The following is a 21,933-nucleotide window of genomic DNA, read 5'->3' as shown; positions in this document are numbered from 1 at the left end:
TACATAGATACACTACATAGTTAGTGGCTACTAAGCATATCACCTAGCCATTTTAACTGCCAGATACTTTTACATGAGAGTGAGTAATGCTATTGAACTTCTGGGAAAAAGCTACTGTATGCCAATTTTTGAAAATAATAGTAAACTGGGGCAGGGGATTGCCAAATTTTCGTGGTGTATCAAAGGCAGATAATTTTACATAAAGGTGCCAGGCTAAGTACATTTGGAAGGATGGGAGAAAGAAACCTTGAGTTAAACCTCTGAAGGTAAAGAAGTCAATTATATTTTTCAATGAGTGACTGGAAATTTGTACTTTCAGAGTTGCAAGTTTCTGTTAATATAGCAGTATAATAAAGTAGAATTAGTTCATGTAATATAACCCTGTCTGATTTACCTAGAAGGCTAATACCAGTCTTACAAGTCTGAAAGTAAAAACTTCCTAGAACCACTTTTAACTGCTTGATTCATTAGGGCAGGTCCTTCCTAAGTTTCTTTCTCTGATCACTAAACTTATGCCCCTCTTACCTGATTGTTCTCCATAGAGCTGCTGCGAGCATCCAGAGTGGGAGGTGCTCCAGTCTCGGCTCTCACAGGCTGAGCTTGAATTGAGGAACGCTCCTCCCCATCACGTGGTCCCCCGTAGCGTTCCCAGTTTTAGCTCAGCCTTGTGACAGTCAGGCTGTGTTTTCTCTGAGCTCTTGGCCGACTCAGGATTTCTTTTAGGATTTCTTCTTCCAGATTGGACCTTTTAATCTGAGTTATTCCTGCGCAGTTTACCTTGGGGTCTATAGCTTCCCTAGGGCAGTTTCTCCCCCTCCTGGGGTTTTTTTTTTAATCTTTTATTGGGCAGAATTCCAGCACTTCACGTTGCTGGCACCCCCCCCTCGCCTACTGCTCCGTTCGCTCTACCGCTGAGCCCCGTTTTTCGTTCCTGCCTTCGATCGGTTGTTTCCCCCCCACTGAACTCCTTAACCAGGGGAGATCTAACTACCCCCTGTTCCTCCCGTTTTGGGCCCTCATAGGCCTCCTTCCATGCCGGGAGAGTAATCCGCCGCTGATAGCCCCTTATCGCAACTCGCGGCCGCCATTTTGGGTGCCGTGTGGCAGCCGCCATTTTGGGCACGGCCTTGTGGCCAGCCGCCATTTTGGGGCCATTCTAACAGTGCAACCAGGCTGCGTTGATAATTTATCTCACTAGGCAGATCCCCGGGGACTGCTTAGAGCCGTCGCTCGTTCCCTCAGGGTCTTTTTCGAGGCTCTCCGAGCCTTCCCAAGGTCCGTTGGCTTCCGCAGCCGTGTTCAGCTGGCGAGGTAGCAGCGCTTTTTCAACCCCCCGGTCTTCGTCTGGGGAGGCAGCTGCTGTAGGCCATCATATTTTTTCTCAGGCCTGGCGTTCGTTTCGGCTGATTGATTTATCATCTGTACCTTACAACTGCTGCTCCCTCCCTTCTGGAGCAACTTTAAAGTGCATTAATAAGAATAACAAATAAAACCGAAAGGGCAATAGGCCCAATTTCTTCATATATATATATTCGTCTTGCTTATATCTCAATTTCAATCTGTTTAAAAAAAGAAAAAAAGAAAAAAAGGAAAACAATTAATAAATAAATGATTAAATTCAACGAAATATATATAAAAAAGTTTTTTTCACCAAAAGCGGGGCGTGAAACAACCGCTGTGATACCTGGCCTTGGTGCAGGTCTCAATCAGACGAGCCAACCGTCTCTTACTAATTTAAAATAATTTTTTTCCAGCTTTTTTTTCCAGATGGCAGATGACAATTCTTCACGTGGACCTTCTCTGAAGGCCAAATCCAAAATGCATTACCTGCGTAGACAGGCACAGGAGACCTCCAAAGCCTCACAGAAGGATGCCCTCAGACGCCACAAGGCATTGGAGAGGGAAATAGACAGGCGGTCTAGAGAGTCATGCTCCGTGCCTCTGGCCCTCCCCCCCGCCACTCCCTCAACCTCCACCCAACCCCCCCCTCCTCCTCCCTCGCCTACTCAATCTTCGGCTTCAGTGCCTAGACAAGCTCCTGAAGCTACTTTCACCCCCACTGCTGCTGGCTTGCACCAGGAGGAACCAGAGGAGGATTCCATGGTCGAAATCCCTGAGAAAATGAGATCCTGGATGGAGTTTGCCATCCGCCAGGGAATCGCGCAAGGTCTCCAGCAGATGGCCGGTCCGGCCCCTCAGCCTGCGGCCCCTGAAGTCCAGGCTCCATCCGTCAGATCTCTCCCCAGAACGGATGCTTCACATGGTCAGGTACTCTCCCGGAGGGAACTCCCTCTCTCTCATGGGGTAGAGGAGGAGGAGCAGGAACAAGATCAAGGGGATCCGATTCATTTCGGGGAAGACGAGGACCTTGATTTGGGGTTCATGATCTATAGCGAACCCCTCTCGGGGGCAGACCCAATGGAGGGGGAGATGTCAGAGGATGAAGGCCTCACCCCGGACCAGCCCACCTTTGTAGGGTTGTTCAAGCCACATCTGTTCAGGTCCATCCTTTTCAAGGCCAAAAATATCTCCGGCCTGATCTCCCAGCCTCCCCCTGAGCCCCTTCCCGCAGCCTCGGGGGGGGGGCCCATGACTCCATCTTTAGTCAGCCAGTAGTAGAGACCGAGGTCATTCCAGTCCCACCTATCTTTTCTGATCTGGTTTCTACAGGGGCGCCTCCAGCCCCCTCCAGTCAGGACAAACGGTTTTTCAACCTTGATCCTGACTTCTCTCTCCTGTTAGACACACCCCCCCCATGGTCGACGAACCCATCGTGGGCTTGGCTTCTTCCTCGACCCCTAGCGATGCTCTAGAGGCCCTGAAACCAGAAGACAAGCAAGCCGAGCTGGCCTTACACCGGGCCCACCAATCTGACGCCTGGGCCATTAGATCGGCCACGGCCGCATCTTTCTTTACCAGATCCTCAATCAGATGGCTCCGCCAGCTAAAGCAACATGTCCCCGCGTCCAATCTTAGGGCACACCAGGACATTGCGAAGCTCACGGCCGTGGCCAAGTTCTCGGCCGACGCCACTTATCAGGCTGTGAAATTCTCCACCAGACCCATATCCTCGCAGGTCACAGCTCGCCGCTTGCTCTGGCTCCACCACTGGCAAGCGGACATTAAAAACAAGGTGAAATTGGCATCCTCTCCCATTTCGGGAGGTAAATTATTTGGTCTGGTCCTTGATCCCTTGCTGGTTGAGAGTCGTAACAAGCGCAAATACCTCCCCTCTCTTTTTCAGAGGTCTGACTCCAGAGCCCCCCTCTTTCGACGAGGATCCTTTCGTTCCTCCTTCCAGACCTCCTTTCCCCCCAGATCCCTCCTACCGGCCACCCCCATCACAAGATCGGGTCGAGTCCGCCGAGAGGTCCAGAAGGGGTGGCTCCTATAAAAGGCCCTTCCGGGGATCTGGGAGCAGGCCTTTTCAGCGCTCCAGATAACTTAACTCTCTCCCTCCCCATCGGTGGCCATCTCAAGTACTTCGCCAACCGATGGGAGGCCTCTACCTCCGATGCATGGGTCAGGGACACAGTCCGTTTTGACCTTGTCCTTGAGTTCCAGTCCTCCCCTCCTGACTTCTTCATATCCTCCCCCCTCTCCAGAGACCCTGCCAAGTGGGCCCTCATGGAGGCCGCCATCAGTCACCTCCTCGACATAAAAGCTATTCAACCCGTCCCCATCGCTCAACTAGGACGGGGTTTCTATTCCCATCTGTTTGTAGTGCCTAAGCACTCGGGGGGTTGGAGGGCGATCTTAGACTTAAAAAGACTGAATCGTTTTCTGTCTCCCCGCAAATTCAAAATGCACACGTTACAATCAATACTTCTAGGAACCAGACGAGGGGACTGGCTCACTTCAATTGACCTTTCAGAGGCGTACTTGCACATCACAATTCGACCCTCTCACTACAAGTTTCTACGTTTCTCCTATAACAAACAAAACTTCCAGTATGTCGCGCTTCCCTTTGGACTGTCTTCTGCCCCCAGGGCCTTCACCAAGGTCCTGGCGGCCCTGGCAGCCCACCTTAGAACCCTCCCAGTCCGTCTCCACTGCTACCTGGATGACATCCTCATCCAGTCCTCCTCAAAAGATCAGGCACAAAGAGACACCAGACTCACCCTTGCTGCCCTTCAGGATCATGGGTTTCTGATAAATTGGGAAAAAAAGTCACCTTTCCCCTTCTACCCGGTTAACCCATCTGGGGGCGGTGATTGACACTGTTCAGGAGCTGGTCTTCCTGTCCCCGGAAAGACTCCTTAGCATTCAAAAATCTATTAATCTTATTAGGCGTGCAAAAAAAGGTTTCTCTGTTAGACTTGTCAAAATTGCTAGGCAAGTTGGTTTCATGTATCTCTATTATTCCCTGGGCCCGCTTTCATACCAGATCCCTTCAATGGTTCCTGCTTCCGTATCAGCGATCAGGAAGGAGCAACTCAAGGCTCCTGGTCAGAGTTCCTCCAAGAGTCCTCACGTCCCTCCTCTGGTGGACCAGACCGGCCATCAACAAGGGCCACTACTTCAAAGAGCCCAACAGGCTGACCCTTACCACAGACGCGAGCCTGTTTGGATGGGGCGCTCACGTCCACTCTCTCTCGTCCCAGGGCAGATGGTCGACAACAGAACGATTCTGCAGCATAAATTGGTTGGAGCTCCACGCCGTTTACCTGGCACTTCGCAGTTTCCTACCTCAGGTACGCGGGCGCCACATCCTGGTCCTTACAGACAACGTCATGGCCAAAGCCCATATCAACAGACAGGGGGCACCCAATCGATTCGGCTCATGAGAGAGGCCGAACGCCTTTGTCGATGGGCGGAAGCAAACCTGTCATCCATCAGGGCAGACCATATCTCGGGGGCTCTAAAGATCCAATCAGATTGGCTCAGCAGAGCCACCCTAGACCAAGTGGAATGGCGTCTCCACCCATCCCTATTCAGGGAGGCAGCCTCAATCTTCGGCCTTCCCAAGGTGGACCTCTTTGCGTACCCCCTCAACGCCCAGCTACCAAGGTACTTCTCCAGGTACCCCTCTCACGGGGTGGAGAACCACAATGCCCTGCGTTGCTCATAGCCCCCAGGGCTTCTTTAAGCCTTCCCCCCCGGCCCTTATCCCCAGGGTCATCCACAAACTAATCCTGGAGCAAGCGGAAATTCTTCTGGTGGCCCCCTATTGGCCCAGATGTCCATGGTTTGTGGACCTCCGCAACCTCTCAGTGCCCCCCCCGGAGGATCCCCCGACAAGATTTCTCTGTCCCAGGGCCCACTTTCACATCCGAAACCCCCATGGCTCCAATTAGCCGTCTGGAGGTTGAGCGAGACCGCTTAAGGAGGGAGAAGTTCTCCAGCCAGGTCATTGACACCATTCTGGCAGCCAGACGGCCCTCGACCACACGAATATACAACTCCACGTGGGTCGCCGTTCGTAATTGGTCCCACAAACTCCAGATCAATCCCCTCTCTCCCTCCATTGCACAAGTCCTGGATTTCCTTCAAGAGGGCCTTAACAAGGGACTGTCCCCTAACATCTTAAGACGGCAGGTTGCGGCCCTGGCAACCGTTATTCCCACCGGTAGTGGGGTTCCCTCTCTCATCACCCCGTATCCGGCCTTCCTTAAGGGAGCTTCCAATCTGCGCCCCCCAGCTGTCCACCACTATCCCACCTGGGATCTCAATAGGGTCCTCGTTTCCCTCACCAAGCCTCCCTTCGAACCCATCAGGGAGGCCTCCCTCCAGTTCCTGACACTCAAAACTGTGTTTCTCGTTGCTATCACATCTGCTCGCCGGATTTCGGAGATAGCAGCCCTGTCTATCAGAAAGGATTTATGCGTGTTCCATTCGGATAGGGTTGTTCTCTGACCCGACCCCACCTTCCTACCCAAGATTAACTCAGCTTTTCACAGAGCTCAGGAGCTTATCCTCCCGAACTTCTGCCCTAGACCCTCTCGGGAAAGGGAGAGACAGTGGCACACTCTTGATGTGAGGCGCGCCCTAAGGATCTACATCAGGCGCACCCAGCCCTTCCGGAAGTCAGAGGCATTATTTCTGTCTTTCCAACCCAAGTCGCTCGGTCACAAAGTGTCACCTGCCACTGTTGGCCGCTGGATTAGGGCCGCCATCTCTAAGGCATACCAGACACAGGCCCTACCTATTCCCCCCGGCATAACTGCGCACTCCACCAGGAGCACAGCTACCTCGGCCACATGGGCCATGCAAGCTTCAATAACCGACATCTGCCGGGCTGCCACCTGGGCATCCCCGTCCCCTTTTATCAGGCATTACAAAATCGATGTGTTCGCTTCGGCTGAGGCCTCTTTTGGCAGGCGGGTCCTACAATGGGTCCTTGAGGATCCAGAGGAGATTCCGAACCAGACGGGATCCCTCCCGTAGGACTCGCCAAGCTTTGGTATGTCCCACTCTGGATGCTCGCAGCAGCTCTATGGAGAAGGGGCATTGGTTCTTACCTGATACGCTTCTTCTCGTAGAGCTGTATAGAGCATCCAGCCCCACCCCTTTATTTCCGTCTGGTGGGGAATCTTGTTTCGGCCAATGGATTAGTTGTTAGTTAGGATGAGAATAAGGCCTTTCCTTCTCGTCTTCGCAAAACTGGGAACGCTACGAGGGACCACGTGATGGGGAGGAGCATTCCTCAATTCAAGCTCAGCCTGTGAGAGCCGAGACTGGAGCACCTCCCACTCTGGATGCTCTACGCAGCTCTACGAGAAGAAGCGTATCAGGTAAGAACCAACGTCCCTTTTCCAGGCAGCATCTCTTTATCTCTTTCCACTAAGTCATCTACACCTTCCATTACAAATGACCTTTAAAAGGAAATCTAGATTTTTAATGTGAAAAAATAATGACCCTCGACCAAATAGAAAAAATTACTTAGTTATTGCCTTTTGGGAATAGGAAGATTAATTCCAAAATGAGTTGGAAGAATGAAGATGATATGGCACAGATTTATTAACCTGGATAAGAATAACTTTAATTCATTCATTATTTATTGATTAGCTGTGTATGCTCACCAACTTATGCAGAATAACTCTGGCCAACAATATATAGGTAGTCCTTGCTTAATGACCATTCATTCATAAATTTGAACTACAGTGTTGCTGAATGAGTGGTACTTAAGCAGATCCTAGTAGTTGTGGCTATTGTAGCATCTCCACACTCACAGGATCATCATTTGTGACCTTCATTACTGACTTTCAACAAGCAAATGGGAAAGCCGGTGGGAGGTCGCAAATGGTGACCACATGACATTGCACTCGGTAATGTGCGATTTGTTTAATAATAGTAATCAGAAATGTTGGAACTCCCATCTCTAAACAGTGCAGTCAGATGATACCCTACCGTACAACCAGATTCCTTAGCTATGGAAATTCCATTCCCAATGACCATCATTAGCTGAACAAAAATAACAAAACTGTACAAAATTAACAAAATTGTACAAAAATAACAAAACTCAAAGAAATAAAACCATTTCACACCACCAAGTTGCTGTTACATTGCTACTGCAAATCTACATGTGCTGGGCTCAACACTCATTCTCATGCTATGCTTCGAGAAGGGGCTGAACGTTAACCACATTCTGGAAGGCGAGAAGGATAGAGTAGTATGAAATTGAATAATCAAAGATATTTATCAATTTGCTCAAAGAAAAAAAATACTTGTTTTTCAGTTTATACAAGGTACAGTGATGGAAATAATTTATATATTTGAAATCCATTTCAGAATTGTTTTGTGTTTTTTAGCTTTGTCCAAAATACTCATTTCACGTTCTTTGTCATTCTAGGATAGCAAATGTAGGCCCACCCCAAAATAAGCTATTACTCTTATATGTATGTTACAACTGTACATTTACCCTTTTATTAATTCACTACTTTTATATTTAACATCCCTCTGATAAAGTAGTGATTATCCTACAAAAGCTTAAAATAATAAATCAATATGAAAATATCATGATTGTTAGAATTATTGTTAATAGTATCCTGGTGATCAGTTCAATTCAATCTTCATTACAGTCACGGAGCAGCATCCTGGAGATCAACACTAGAAAAACATACCAGTTACAAATTCAAGAGACATATAATTCTGAGTCTTGGTCACTCAGAGTCTTAGTCACTATATGCAGGAAGAATATTGCTACATCCATCTACTTGATGGAATCGAAAACATTTGCAATATCCTTATTTATCTATATTTTAACGGCAAATTAAATATGATAAGGGTTGGATTAGAAACATTAATTTAATTTTCCAGTAGTAAGACTAATTTATCTTGAGTTCCATCAGTTTCCTTTTTAAGCAATTTCTCTAAATAAAGCACTGTCTGTGGTTTTCTAGGAGTTGCTGGATTATACCTCACAGCATCAATTAGGAATGACTATGTGTTGGGAATGAAGGTTCAAATAAGATCTACGTTGATTATCCTTGTGTGTGAGAACAAGAAAAAATGGAATAGGCAGAATGTATATCTCATTCTACCAATTGATCTCTGGCTTATTTACAGGGGATGAGCAAGGATTTCTGAGTACTACTTTTAACCTGCCAGAGAAGCAAAATTAGAGAAACCCATCCACACAAACATGTCCTAAATTGGATCTGAGAAACTTTTCAAGGACAAAGATTGATTTCTGGATTTTTAGGAGTTGAGGATGACACATTGCACAGACGGCTTTTTTTAAAAAAAACTTTTTTTCTCTAATTAAGAAGCTTATTAAAGTAAGCTGCATAAGCAGTTTTGGTGTTTTTTTTTAGCCTTAGTTGGCAAGCAAACTAATTGCACTGCATTCCTCCATGAATTACTCCTTCCTTTTCAAACCTTGGTTGATTAGCAATTTGAAACAGCCAAGGAATATTTTTTGCTGTATTGAAGACAGCATAAAACAAATCTAAGCCTGCATATTTTAGGGTCATGATGTGAATTTGATTTATGATCTATTTCTAAGTCTACCTATTTCCTAAATTAAGATTTAAGGAAGAAGTTATAGAGTTTGGTGTCAATTTTCTCTTAGTCAGGTTAGCAGTTTGTTTCTCTCTATGCTGTAAGATCTTGAATTATCATCCTTTCAAGTTCATTAGAGGCTATTTGTCTTGAATAGATTTTCTCCCATTCAGATTCCCAATGTTCAGTTGATTTTATTTATTGATAAAAGTTTTTGGGAAATATAAAGAATTATATGTTTTCTCTTTTCAGAGGTTTGCATTATCACTCTCAATTATACATCAAACACATTTATTTTTAAAGCAGAGAGAAGACTGAAATCTGTTACTCTTATATATGGGAAGATTATACAAAGTAAGCTTTGTTAGGCAAGTTCTTGTTGATTAAGACTTTAGCTATGATTTAAGAAAAAAAGGAGTTATAGACCTCCCTCTCCTCCCCTAATGGCAATCCCTATAAAAAAAAACCCATTTTTTTCTTTGCAGTTAAAGGCTGCTTCTTCTCTTCTGGTTTAACTTCTTTTTGACCTGAAAGATACAAGATAATTGAAAAAATCCTTGGTAACATTCTGCTGCATTGATGGTTATGAATGTGAAGTGAAAATAACATCATTTAAATATTACGTGTATTCTTCCCAGATACTGTTGAAATAATAATGTTGTTCAGATTTATTTCGGATACTTTTCCCTCAGTCTGGAAGAATTTTGCTTATTAGTCAGGTTATTAGAGCTCCATTTCAGATGAAAAACATTCTCAAAAAATTGGGACAGTCCTTGAACTATAATAAAGCTTATTTTCTCTTTGAAGATTTCAAGAAAGGCATTTGCTAATAGTCCTTACTTTAGTCTAAAGTAGATAAGTATTTTGCCTTACTTAACTGTTCTAGTTGGTCATTTTTTCTTATCATAAAGTACCACTCAAACTTGGTTAAAATATCTTAGGTCTACATAAAAAAAATATTTTCCATTTAATTTAGGAGAAATCATTATGGTTATATTCACTGAATTCACAGTATGAAAGGTCAATAAAACTTAACTCTTGACTTATTCTAAGAGTGGTTCTAAAGTCTGCTTTTTGCTGCAAAGATAAGATATGTGTCTCTTCATACTTTCTGTGCATCTGGTAAATAGCTGTATATTTGTTTTGCTATATCGATCTATATGTTCTTAATGAATCAATCTACTTTCTTAAAATTGTATGAACTCGGTAGTTTTTTTCATTTCCAAATCTATTTTGTGACATACGCGTCCATTTTCTGATCATCACAAATATGCTTTGCCACCTAGTTTAAGCTTGCATTTGACGAGGCAACAAAAAAAACCACTTTTCCTTCCACCTCTTGAGAGCATGATATCAGTTGTGCAGGTGTTCCTGAAATAATGCCACTGAGGTTTTTTGCCTTTTTTTTCTTTGTGTAAGAACATAGTCATCATCTTTGATCCTGGAACTCCTCTTAGCTTTTCCCATGTAGCAAATCAAAAGGATTGAATCCCCTAAATGCCTATGGCACTTCTCTATAGGCAAATAATATATAGGGAAGTAAAGCCAATTAGAGTGTAGTGGTGAAGGCATTAGGCTTGAAACCAGGAAACTTGTTAGTTCTTTTTAGTTACAAAACTAGCTGAGTGATCTTGGGGCTTTCTCTCAGCCCTAGAAAGGAGAGAGTGGAAAGCCACTTATGAAAAACTTGCCAAGAAAGCTTGTCCAGGCAATCTCTGAGAATCAGACATGACTGAACAGAAGAAAAAATAAATAAATGGAAGCAACCAATTCCAAAATGTTGGTATTATTTTGTGCATTCTTCTTCAACATGTTTTCAAGAGCCTCCTTCAGATAATCCTTCTATCTGAATGTCATACTGAGAAGGTCGTACCTCCATATCTCCAAATCTGTGTACAAATTCTTAGCAGTTATTTTCTTGAAATACCAACAAAGTGAGATTCCTCCGTGAATCTGGTCTTACATGAGCAACCTTTCAAACACAAAGTCTGAAGTGGTACAGTATTGCAAAGTAGGCAGGGCTGTGTCATGGTCAGAGGCAAATTATTCTCCTTTTTTTTCTTTTAAGGTTTGATCAAGATGATCAAGTTCCTGTTTTGTAAATAGTATTAAGCATAGAATAATGAAGAGTATGAATTTTTTTTAAAAAAATATATGAGTTTTATTTTCTCTATTCAGTTGGGCTACTCAAAACAAACTCCTTTGCTCATTCCTATGTGTATGCCTTTCACTGTAGGCCCCTGTAGGTAGGTGTGAGAGTTCTAATTAAAAGAGAGAGAGAGGGAGAAGGACAAGGCAGGACCTGGCAAAATAGATGCTCGTCTAACATCTTAATATAATCCCTTCATGAGAATAGCATGTGGTATTCATAATAATACCTAGACTCCAGGATTGAATCCTTATGTTATTGCTTTGACCCTCGACCTTAATGTCAATCTTGGCAGAAAGATATGGATCGACCATATTGACACATCCTTAAATGTCTGAAACCATTAAAACTGGGACTTACATGGTTTTGATCCCTTGAGCCTGATGTCTTTCACTAGAAGTAATGGGAATAGGAGTACATGGAAACAATACCCCTCCTTCCTGTTTAAGGCAATTCTAAATGCCACCTTTAATTCTGTTCACTGATAATGATTCAGAATTACCCTACACATAAATTATGCTTTCTTTAATACTGAGTGGGTTAGCATTTTTAACTGTTACTTCTTCCTGTAACTAAGGAGTGTTGCTTTAATTGCTCCAGAAGGAGTAACAAAGTGAGAGCATATATTCCACCTAACAAAAATTACGGTCAAGTTCAAATTGAGGTGAAAGAAGACTCAGGGGCTTAATGCTTGGAAACTGGAAGGATTTGAGGCCAGAGTTGGCTTGCAGCAGGTTTTTAAAATTGGAACATACATCTCTTCTCTGTTTGAGCACACATTTACAAAGCAGTTATTATTAGTTATTAATATTTCATGAAGGTCTGTGATGTAATTGGGGGACTGCATACCATTTTTTCAAATCAGTTTTTAAAATTTATTATGTAAGCTACTTCGATCAGAATCTGTGGGAAAGAGAGGATAAATCTGATTTTCAATAAATAAACCTGTCTGTCCCTCCGTTTCTCGGTCCATTCATCCATCAGAAGTTGTTTTAAACCTATCTAAATGATGTGTTAATTATCCTAAGGAGATAAATTGGAGATTTTTAAATTGTTTGGTATTTGATCTTTGCTCAGTACAAAAGGTTACAGAGAGGGCCAAAATGCAAAGAAGGGCAGGAATCAAAATATGTGGTTCAACTATTAGAGCTCACTTTTTTGTAACAAACTCCAGTGACAAAGGGAAAAGTCAGTATTGATCCAAAACAATGGAGGGACTGTAGAGAAACAAAAAGAAAGGCTGCTTGTTAGCAGAGTCAGCCTCTGCTGTCTGTGTTGCCTTTTGTATTGCTGAGCAGGATTAGCACTGGTGGAGCATGCAGTCAGTTAAAAAATGGTCTCTCTTCTAGTAATTGCTTTTTAAAATAAAGATAACAACTTCCTGAGGTAAACAAAGGAATACTATTTAATGACCCTTTTCTCCTCATCCTATATAGTCAAATTTCAGCTGGAAATAGAATTATTCTTGTACTTCTTTCTTAGCTGTTCCTCTCTCTTTCCTACTTTCATCTGGCCTTTTATAGCCTTGTGCTAATAGGGTGTATCACTTCATGCAGTAGAAGTTTAAATCATTGGAGCTCTGTTGTATGGACTATGCACAATGACCAAAGTAGATGTCCTTAGCTACACCAGTCCCAATAAGCAAACTCTCCATCTGATTGGCCTGGTCAAATGGCGGGGCCTGTAATAGAATTTTTAGATAAATGATCTTGAACCCAAGTAGAGCTTCTCACATGTTTAAGGGCTCTGCTAAAGCTAAGTCCTTAACTTTGTCATTCACACAAATATAAGAAAAACTCTGAAGAATTTTGGACATAATGTATTAAGGAACAATAGGAAATACATAGCTGAAAGGACTGAAATTTACATTATGTTATACTTTAAAAGAGAATTTTATAAAATGCTACAATCTCCAGAGAAATTATTTAGAATGTATAAAAATATTTTCAGTTTATGTTGGAAATGAGGAAAAAGTGAAAGATCAGTTCATCATGGCTGGTGAAGTTGCAAAAAAGAAAAAAAAAGGGGAATGGGTTTCAAATATAGTGGGTTAAAAGTAAAGAATTTTAAAGATTCATATTCATTTGAAAGTAGACATTTTCTTATCAGAAGTAATGGATAAACAATTAGAAAAGCATTATGGAAAGCTGTTTTTATATATATATGATAATTGCTGGAAGATTATTTCATGCACAAAAATGGAAAGAATCTGAAATACCACAATGAAGGAACAGCTGGTGAAGATGACGCAATTAGCAAAGATGCAAAGTTGACTTGTCTGACTAGAGAAAGGACAAAACCCACATTTGTTAATGACTAGAAGCCTCTTAATGGATTTTTTTGGCTAAAAAATGAAAAAAATGAACTTGTGATTTATGGGTTTGATTATTTAAAAAGGTAGATTATAGAAAAGATTGTTGTAACTTTAGAGAGGATGAAATATAAATGTACTTCTAACTGTTTTCAGTATTAAAAGCTGCTTCTTTATAACTTATTTTCTTTCTTTCTCTATTTCTTTGCACTTTTTCACTTGCTACTATAGTTTTTTCTTTCAAAATTGATATTGTTCTTTTAAAAATTTCTTTAATAAAAATTATTTGTTAATAAGAAGAAAGAAAAACTCGCAGCAAATCTTGACAAGCCAAGTTAGAATGAAATAATAAAGGCGCTGGTTTAGCCATTAGAATCACATGAGAGTTTTAAAATGTTCCATATCTTTGCTGATCCTTTTGAGTTCTATAAGTGGTTCTTATGACCATTCTTTCAGCATCCATTCAAAGCTATAATGGTGCTGAATGAACCTGTTCTTGAGAGTTCATGCCATCCCATAACCCCCATGGCCACATGATCATGATCTGATGCTTGGCAACCAGCTTGCACTTAAGATTAGTTGCAGCACCCCGTGATCAAATTTGCTGGGATAAGTCTTCCCCACCTACATAACCCCTCCTGAGCTTCACCGTGCCTCCTTTGCACACCTTCCCTGATCCTTGCTGCACCTCTTTCATACCTTTCCTGACCCTCACTACACCTTCCTTGCTTATTCACCTCCTTATTCACCTCCTTGTATCCTCATTGCACCCTTATGGATGCTCATTAACCCTTGCTATGCCTCCCTCCCTTGCACTTTTGCACACTCTCCCTGAGTCGTGCTATGCCTCCTTTCCACCTCCCCGAGCCTTACCACATCTTCTTCACACCTCTGTGTACCCCCTCGTGCCTTCTCTCACCTTGTAGCAGCTATTTAATCTGCTTGCCAGCCTGCTCGTGAGTCACCTGGGACTGACAACTTCCTACCAGCTTCCCCATTGACTTGATTGTGGAAATTGGCAGGAAGTTGCCTTGCCTAACAATGATGGGATTTGATTAAGGATGACAATTGGGACTGCAGGGGTTGCTGTTGCTAAGCAATGTAGACATACTTTACGTCTGCATCACTTAGTAATGGAAATTCCGGTCCCAGTTGCCATCATAAATTAGAGATGCCTATACGGTAGGCTTGTAGAATAGTTATAGGTGTTTTTCTGTTTGAATTTTAAGTTCGCATTGAAGGCATTGGTTGACTATTGTTTAGGTGTTTGCAAGTGAAATTTTAAAAAAAACAGTAAGGTGCTTCATAAATGAGAATTGCCTTTGCAGGTAATGAAGACCTATCATATGTACAATGCTGACAGCATCAGTGCCCAAAGCAAGCTGAAAGAGGCAGAGAAGCAAGAAGAAAAACAGATTGGTAAGTCTGTGAAGCAGGAGGAAAAGCAAACTCCGCGCTCCCCTGATTCAGCCTCCAGTGTCAAGTTTGAAGAAAAGCATGTCCGAAGGAGCTCAGTCAAGAAGATTGAGAAAATGAAAGAGAAGGTGAGTGCACAACAGGGTTAAATGCTGGATAATTGCAAAGCTCTCTTCACCAAGAGCAGCTGCTGAGTGTTCACTGTGAATCTAATACACAATAGAATATCTATCAGGGCATTAAGGGGGAAGAGCTATTTAATGGGGAAATAGCAGAAATACTAGCCTAATGGCTCAGGGATTATTCTGAGATCTAGAAACTATATTTAGACACGCACATTCATGAGATGGAATGAGGAGGTACAGGAACCAAAAGCATAAGAAGGTCATTTTGCCACTCATCCATTTCTCCTTATCCCTAGTCAGCTATGTAAATGCATTCGAACTGAAACTGATTAGCATGGTACATAAAGATATGTACATAAAGATACTACGTATCAAGCAGTTAGCAATTTGATATTTAAATGTTTTAACTTGCAGAGTTAATGTAATATAGTGCCATAGGCAGAGAGGCTGCATTTAAAAGGTTGAAAAAAAGGCTTAAGATTTGCAGTAGACTATCTTGGATATATTGTATTAAGGAGTAATATTTTTAATTGGAAAAGTTCATTTTATTGAGATACAGGAATACAAGCACTCTTTCCTTTCCTTTCTTTTTTCAACCTTTATAGAAGCAAGCATGAAGCAAGTAAAGTAAATACGCGTAGCCAATGGATTTCCGACCCCCCTTGTTCCTCAGTGCAGTATATAGATAGTCCTCAAGTTACAACCATTCATTGAGTGACTGACCTTTCCTTGGCTTTCAAAATTAGAACAGTACCGAACAAAGAGACTTACAATTGAGCCTCCAAGTTTCAGCCATTGTAGCAACCCCGCAGTTACATGAACAAAATTAGAGCACTTGAAAACTAGCTTGCACTTAGGACCAATTTCAGTGTTCCATGGTCACTTGATTGCCATTTGTGGCCTTCCCTGCTGACTTACCAAGACCAGAGTCAATGGGGAAGCTTACAGGGAAGATCACAAGTTGTTGAGTAAATCTCCTGCACCCCTGCTTTTCTTTGTTTGCATGCACTGTGGTCTCCTTCCCCTCTTCCTTTTCATACACACATAACATCTTTCTTTCCCCTTTGTTCATTCACACACACTATACCACCTTCCTCTCTGCACGCCCACCAGCATCCTCCTTCCCTACCTGCTTATGCGTGCGCGCACACACACACAGGCATCTTCCTTTCCCAGTCCTTGCAAGCAATGGGCATTCACCTTCGACATTCACCTTCCGTGGGCTTCCCTGCATTGTCCTTCCCTAAGCCTCTCTATTCTCACATTTCACTCTGTGCCCTTATTTTCCAGCTTCCCTTCACTTGTGCCACACTGCAGCACCCCCCTCTCCAACTTGTGTGCAGCTTGTCCAGGGTCTTCCAGGATTTTCCCCATACCTATGTGGCACTGACACCCTCATTACCTACGGGTCCTGTTAATTCCTGCTTAATGACCCACACATTTTGGGATTATGGCAGCTTCTGCGATTGCCTGGATCATCATCACTAAACGATACGGTCACAAGACATCACATGTTACAACCTCATCGCTTAACAATAGCAGTCCTGGTCCCAATGACTCGAGGACTATATGTAATTTGCCCTTATAGGAAGATTTCCTGGATTCCACAGTCTTAGCTGTGGGATTTCCTTTTGCTTCGGATGCTGTTGACAGCTACCATCATAAACGTAATTTGATGACAGTTTAAGACTTCTTCACCAAATATTTGGTTAGACAGATGCTGCTGTGCCTTCCCATCTGGTTCAGAATTATACTGCATTGTATTTAGGATTTCAATTGTTAATAAATAAATAAAGTCGTAACAACTTAATTCTAATTATTCTAATTTATTGTAAAATATTTCTAAATGTCACCCATTTTGGATTTTTTTTCAAATAATGAAATCAATCAATCTTGAATTAGCTTTAACTTTATGATGAAGGTTTAAATTATTAATGTTCCATAAATACAATATTCACATATTGATTGGGCTAGGTCAGGAAGGGCTGTTTCCTATTCTTATGGGCAGAGGAATGTAAATATGTATGTGAGTCTAAGTTTCCAGCTGTTTAGTGCAGTTGGTATATTAAATTCTAGTGATATATGATCGGTCCCTGCAATTTGGATGATTTGGGTATCAGACCATGGTTTACACTTGGCTCTTTAGTACCTCCTGCTGATGTCAGTCCTCTGTGTCCATATCAAAGCCAAATAAAATTTTGCAGGGATCTTCAGGATGCAAAAATGCTTCTAGCATTGGATATGTTAACTTTATGTGTTCCTATGAGCCACTTTCTGGCCATCTATGGATTAGATTACCTTCCTGTCTCTTCATGATTCAACAGTTATTTGAGTCATTGTTATATGATGCATTTGTTTTTCCTAAAAGTGCTAAGGTTTCTTAGTCTGGGTTAAAAAGAAAGTAAAATAATTCCTTGAATTTTTTTCCTGCTTTCAAGGCAATTGCTTTCCTCATCTTAATTATTTTGTTATAAAAATCCATTTGTATATTTTTCAGCGCCAAGCAAAATACACAGAAAATAAACTGAAGGCTATTAAGGCAAGGAATGAATATCTGCTGGCTCTGGAAGCCACCAATGCATCTGTATTCAAGTATTATATCCATGACCTGTCAGACCTCATTGATGTAAGTGTACTTTGGTGGTGTAATTCCTGAATGTTTCTGCTTCAAGCCTCATTATGTTGTTCTCCTCAGTTAATTTCTTCAATGGCCGAAGTCCATATGGAGATTTTATCTTTTATCTGTGCTCCATCTGTGTTTCATTCAATTATCGAAGGACAACAGTATTTAAACATGGTGCTAATTAATTAGCCAAACCAAATTCTGCAATTGTCAGGTACTTCCCTTATTTTAATATCATTTTTTTGAGTTTGCATATTCCTCAACCTTTATAGAAAGCTTTAGGAACAATCTTAACTTACATACATCAGTGAGACGTACTATAAAATAGCCATGTCTTTATCTCATAGGTTTTTTTTATGAATACCTTATGTTTTCTTCTTATTTTGTATATTGACTTACTGGTTGAATGATTTCCAGGAATTACAACAAAATGCTTAAAATGGGTTGCAATTCATCTTAAATGTCTGAAAGATTCAAACAACCTCATTTATCCAAATGATCTTGAAACCAACCCAATTTGTTGAGAGGAATGGTGAATTTTCTTAAGGTTATATAGGAATGCATTAAGATTACACAAAGAATATATCAACATTTCTCCTCATTCAATGGATCTACAGCTGGTCTTCAGGATACATGTGCTGGCATATTTAACATGTCTTACTTGGTTTTTCACTACAGCAGTCAACCCTATGAGATTGGGCTGAGAAACAGAAAATATTCATAAGTGTAATTGGTCTTTTCAGCCCCAGTGCAACAGATTAAGGAAGATATGTGAAATAAATGTTCAAACAAGCAAATCATTGGCTTCCTCTTTCAGTACACTGCTTAGTAGTAGGGATAGACAAATCCATCTTTTCTAGTTTTGTCAGGCTAATCTATACTGAATTTAAATCTCGGTTGGGCTAAATCTATATTGATAAAATCCACATGATTTATAAAAATCCAAATGTACTTCATATACAACTTTTTCTAATTTGAAATTTTTTATTAACTGGTTTATCCATTTTTGTATCAAGCCCCTTCAGAATACGACTTGGAGGGAGAGGCCGAATAGCTGACAGGGAGTGGGAGTGTGGCTTCGTTGGCTGTGGAAGAAACTGGGGAAGGGCACAGTCCAGCTGGGCAAGAGCAAGGGAGAAGTAGAGCAAGGAAGAGGGAATTCAGACGAAGACCCAGGCCCATCCCCTCTTCATCCTAGGGCATGCACGGAGGAACGGAGAAGGGAGCAACATGAGTTGCATGGCTTACGGGAGAGGAAAGGGCCCTGATTCCCTTCATTACTGCAGTTGGAAACGCAGTGTATAAAAAAGCTGTTGGGAGCAAACGTGAAATTATCTTGTATCGTTGTGGCTTATCTGTGTTCCTGGCGTCTTCCAACTGTGTGAGTTTTGCCCTGCTTTCAAGTTTAAAATTCCTTCCCCTGCCCTGTCAAGCTAATTACTTCAACTTGGTTTGTTTGGATTTTAAGTTACAGTTTGTGTGTACCTTGTTTTGGACTGAATTTTCTATAGTTAAAGGCTGTTCCTGGGACAGTTTTTCTCCAGCCGAAAGTAACCTAGACATTGGGGGCAAAGTTGCAGATAATAAAGGGACGGTTATTGCTTATCTGACTGTGTTGTCATTGTGCCACGTCATCACACAAGTATTTAAGCATCCCAGAATTTTGATATGTGTTTTATTTTTGCATTGCCAAAAGTATAAATTACTACATTAGAATAGCTTACTTTACACCATCTATATCAGGGGTGTCAAACTCAAGGCCCATGGGCCGAATCTAGCCCATGGGGTGCTTAAATCTAGCCCCCGGGGCCAGCCTGGAAATAGCAAAGGAGCAGTCTACGGTGCCTCTGGCAGCCAAAACAGGGTGCAGGGGACCACCCTATTTTTGGCCTGGATGGCCTCCTGCAGCACTTTGCTGGTCAAAATGGAGTGCAGGGGGAGCCATATGTGCCCCCCGGCCCCCATTTTGGCCAGCAGGGTGCTGCTGGAGGCGTCCATCCCTTCTCTCCCCCAGCCCACAGAGGAGAACTACAATGCTGATCCAGCCCTCAAAGAAATCTAGTTTGACACTCCTGATCTATATGGTAAAAGAAAGAAGAACATAATTCAATATTAATTATAAGGAACAATCAAAACAAAAAAAGGAGGAATCTCTTGGTTAGGGAATTGTGCAGCCGGTGTCCAAATGGAGAGACGCTGACAAGAAGTTGTGATTTTATATAAATAAATATACTTACAGTAAATAAGAGAGGCAAACAAGGAGCATAGACAGTAAATCAACACAACAGGAACATCATCAGCTAAATCAACAGAGACCATATATAGGACACAAGCCAAAAAGGCGGAAAATAAGGAGACTTCTCCCTTTTTAGTCAAAGCAACCAGTCACAGTTTAGATTGCTTCACGCAGGTAGCCAGCTCTCTTTAATCAATCATTAAAACTGTCTATTCTCTTTACACAACCCCCACTGTTCCAGTTATAAATTTAAATATCTTGACCCTCTTGTAGGCAGTAAACTTCATTTACTGAATTTGTATCTATATATTCATCAATGTACTTTTACACAATAGATGTGCAACCTATAAAAGCGTGGTCAGACATATTTTTTTGTACTGAATTTTGGAATGTTGGACATTTTCTTGTCGTCTATCCTACAAGATTTGTATTTCAAGGTAGTTTTAGTGGATGAAGGGTTAATCTGTCATGGTGAGAATTTAATTTGTTTGAATTCTTATTTTTTTTAAAAAATCTTTGGAAAAAAAACTTCCATCAAGTATTTATGTAACCAAGAAAGAAAGATGAGACTGATACACTTGCAAATTTAATTTAAGGATATTGTGAAATGCAAAGAATGAGGAAGGAATGCTGAGCAATGAGCTGGAAAACCTAGATGAATTAATTTTCTTCTTCTGATTTCCAATGAGGATTATAAATTATAATTTCAAATTCAGACTCCATGAATGGAGATATAAAAATAGAATCATCTATTCTGTTCCCATCCACTCCCACACAGATTACTTAATTTGGTTTTATAGAAGGGAATTCAATGGTGAGAAGGTATTCTATGAAATAGAAACCTGCACCTGAGAAAGCTTTATTCACAAGGCTCCAACTCCGATAGAGTAAATCATATATTAACATTAATATTAGTCTTTTTGAAAATTTTGGTGACTTCCCTCATTGGCAAGATTCCCACGATTTCTCTTCCTTGATCTATGAAAAACACAGAATGTTAATTTGGTTGCAAAGCTGATACTGCTGAATATTTATGAATGAAAATAGCCTCGATGTGCAGATTCTCAATCAACCGTTTTTGTTTAAACCCTTATTTTTATGCTTCTTGACTAAATTTATTGTGTATTGCCTACATTTATTGCCTGCTTCCAGTAAAGCCAACAATTGCTGCTTTAGAAGCAGACTCTCAACACCTGCCCCAGACTTTTGGCACTGTACCCAAACATGTGACAGTGAACAGGTTATTGGAGGACTCAGTTTAACCACATACATTTATGATTCTCTCCCATCTTTCTGATTCCTCTTTTGCACATGTTCATTTCATTCATGGCATTTCTGTTTCACCATTTATGTGCAATGCTTGTCTAGTATGGGCAGATGTAAGCTTGTGACTTCTACCAAACAAGTAGATACTTATCCATTCAGCAGATTTCCTTCCTTCCTTCCTTCCTTCCTTCCTTCCTTCCTTCCTTCCTTCCTTTCCCTCCAGCTGAAACTATTGTCCCTCTTCTACTGATACATAGTTTTTTTTCTCATCAAGTTAGGGCAGGAGTTTATTTTCATATAATTTGGCTTGAAAAATAACAGATTTGTTGTTAGTAACAATATAATAAGTGTGGAAATACTTCAGATTTCTATTTTGGATATTGTGGTATCTGTTTCTTTATCAGCTGCTACTTGATTACATATCTTACTTAACAAGTTTTTGCTCTTTCTTTTACGTGCTCCTACATTAGCATCCGAGCATCCCATAATAGGCATCTTTCTCTGGAAGCAGGCAGAAGAGTATTTGAATTTCATTCATAGTAGGGAAAGCATCTTTGAGTTGCAGGACTGATTTCTTCAAGAGAGGCTTTGTAGTTTCCTCTTTTGAAGTACCTTAAAGCCCCCTTTGCAGAGGTGTATTTATTATTTCATATTATTTCATAGACCCAATCAGCAAGTTCTTGATATAATTAGCCAGCATGAGCAAGGGTCACATGCCCATGGGATAGAACACATTTATTTTGATAACCTGCTCACATCCATTTATTCATACAATGCCATACAATGACAAACATTTACTGAATATATTTTAGAAAAGCATTAGTTTCCTAGTTTTTGAATGAAGACTTATCCTAGATAAAGTGT

General features: G+C 41.5%; 1 protein-coding gene across 6 annotated transcripts in view; it reads left to right on the top strand.

The window, feature by feature from the left end:
* The window catches only part of SRGAP2 (SLIT-ROBO Rho GTPase activating protein 2), a 243,082-nt gene that overhangs the window by 155,809 nt on the left and 65,340 nt on the right, over nt 1–21,933 (top strand). For all 6 annotated transcript variants that reach the window (XM_026715646.2, XM_026715644.2, XM_026715645.2 and 3 more), the window contains exons 6-7: nt 14,732–14,947; nt 17,442–17,570. In XM_026715646.2, coding sequence (XP_026571431.2) covers nt 14,732–14,947; nt 17,442–17,570 — 345 coding nt within the window. The remainder of the gene's footprint in view (nt 1–14,731; nt 14,948–17,441; nt 17,571–21,933) is intronic.

This window comes from Pseudonaja textilis, chromosome 3 (assembly GCF_049901715.1).
Source record: "Pseudonaja textilis isolate UNSWEBS1 chromosome 3, rPseTex1.2, whole genome shotgun sequence".
Taxonomy (NCBI): Eukaryota; Metazoa; Chordata; class Lepidosauria; order Squamata; family Elapidae; genus Pseudonaja; species Pseudonaja textilis.
This window is presented reverse-complemented; position numbering and strand designations above follow the sequence as displayed.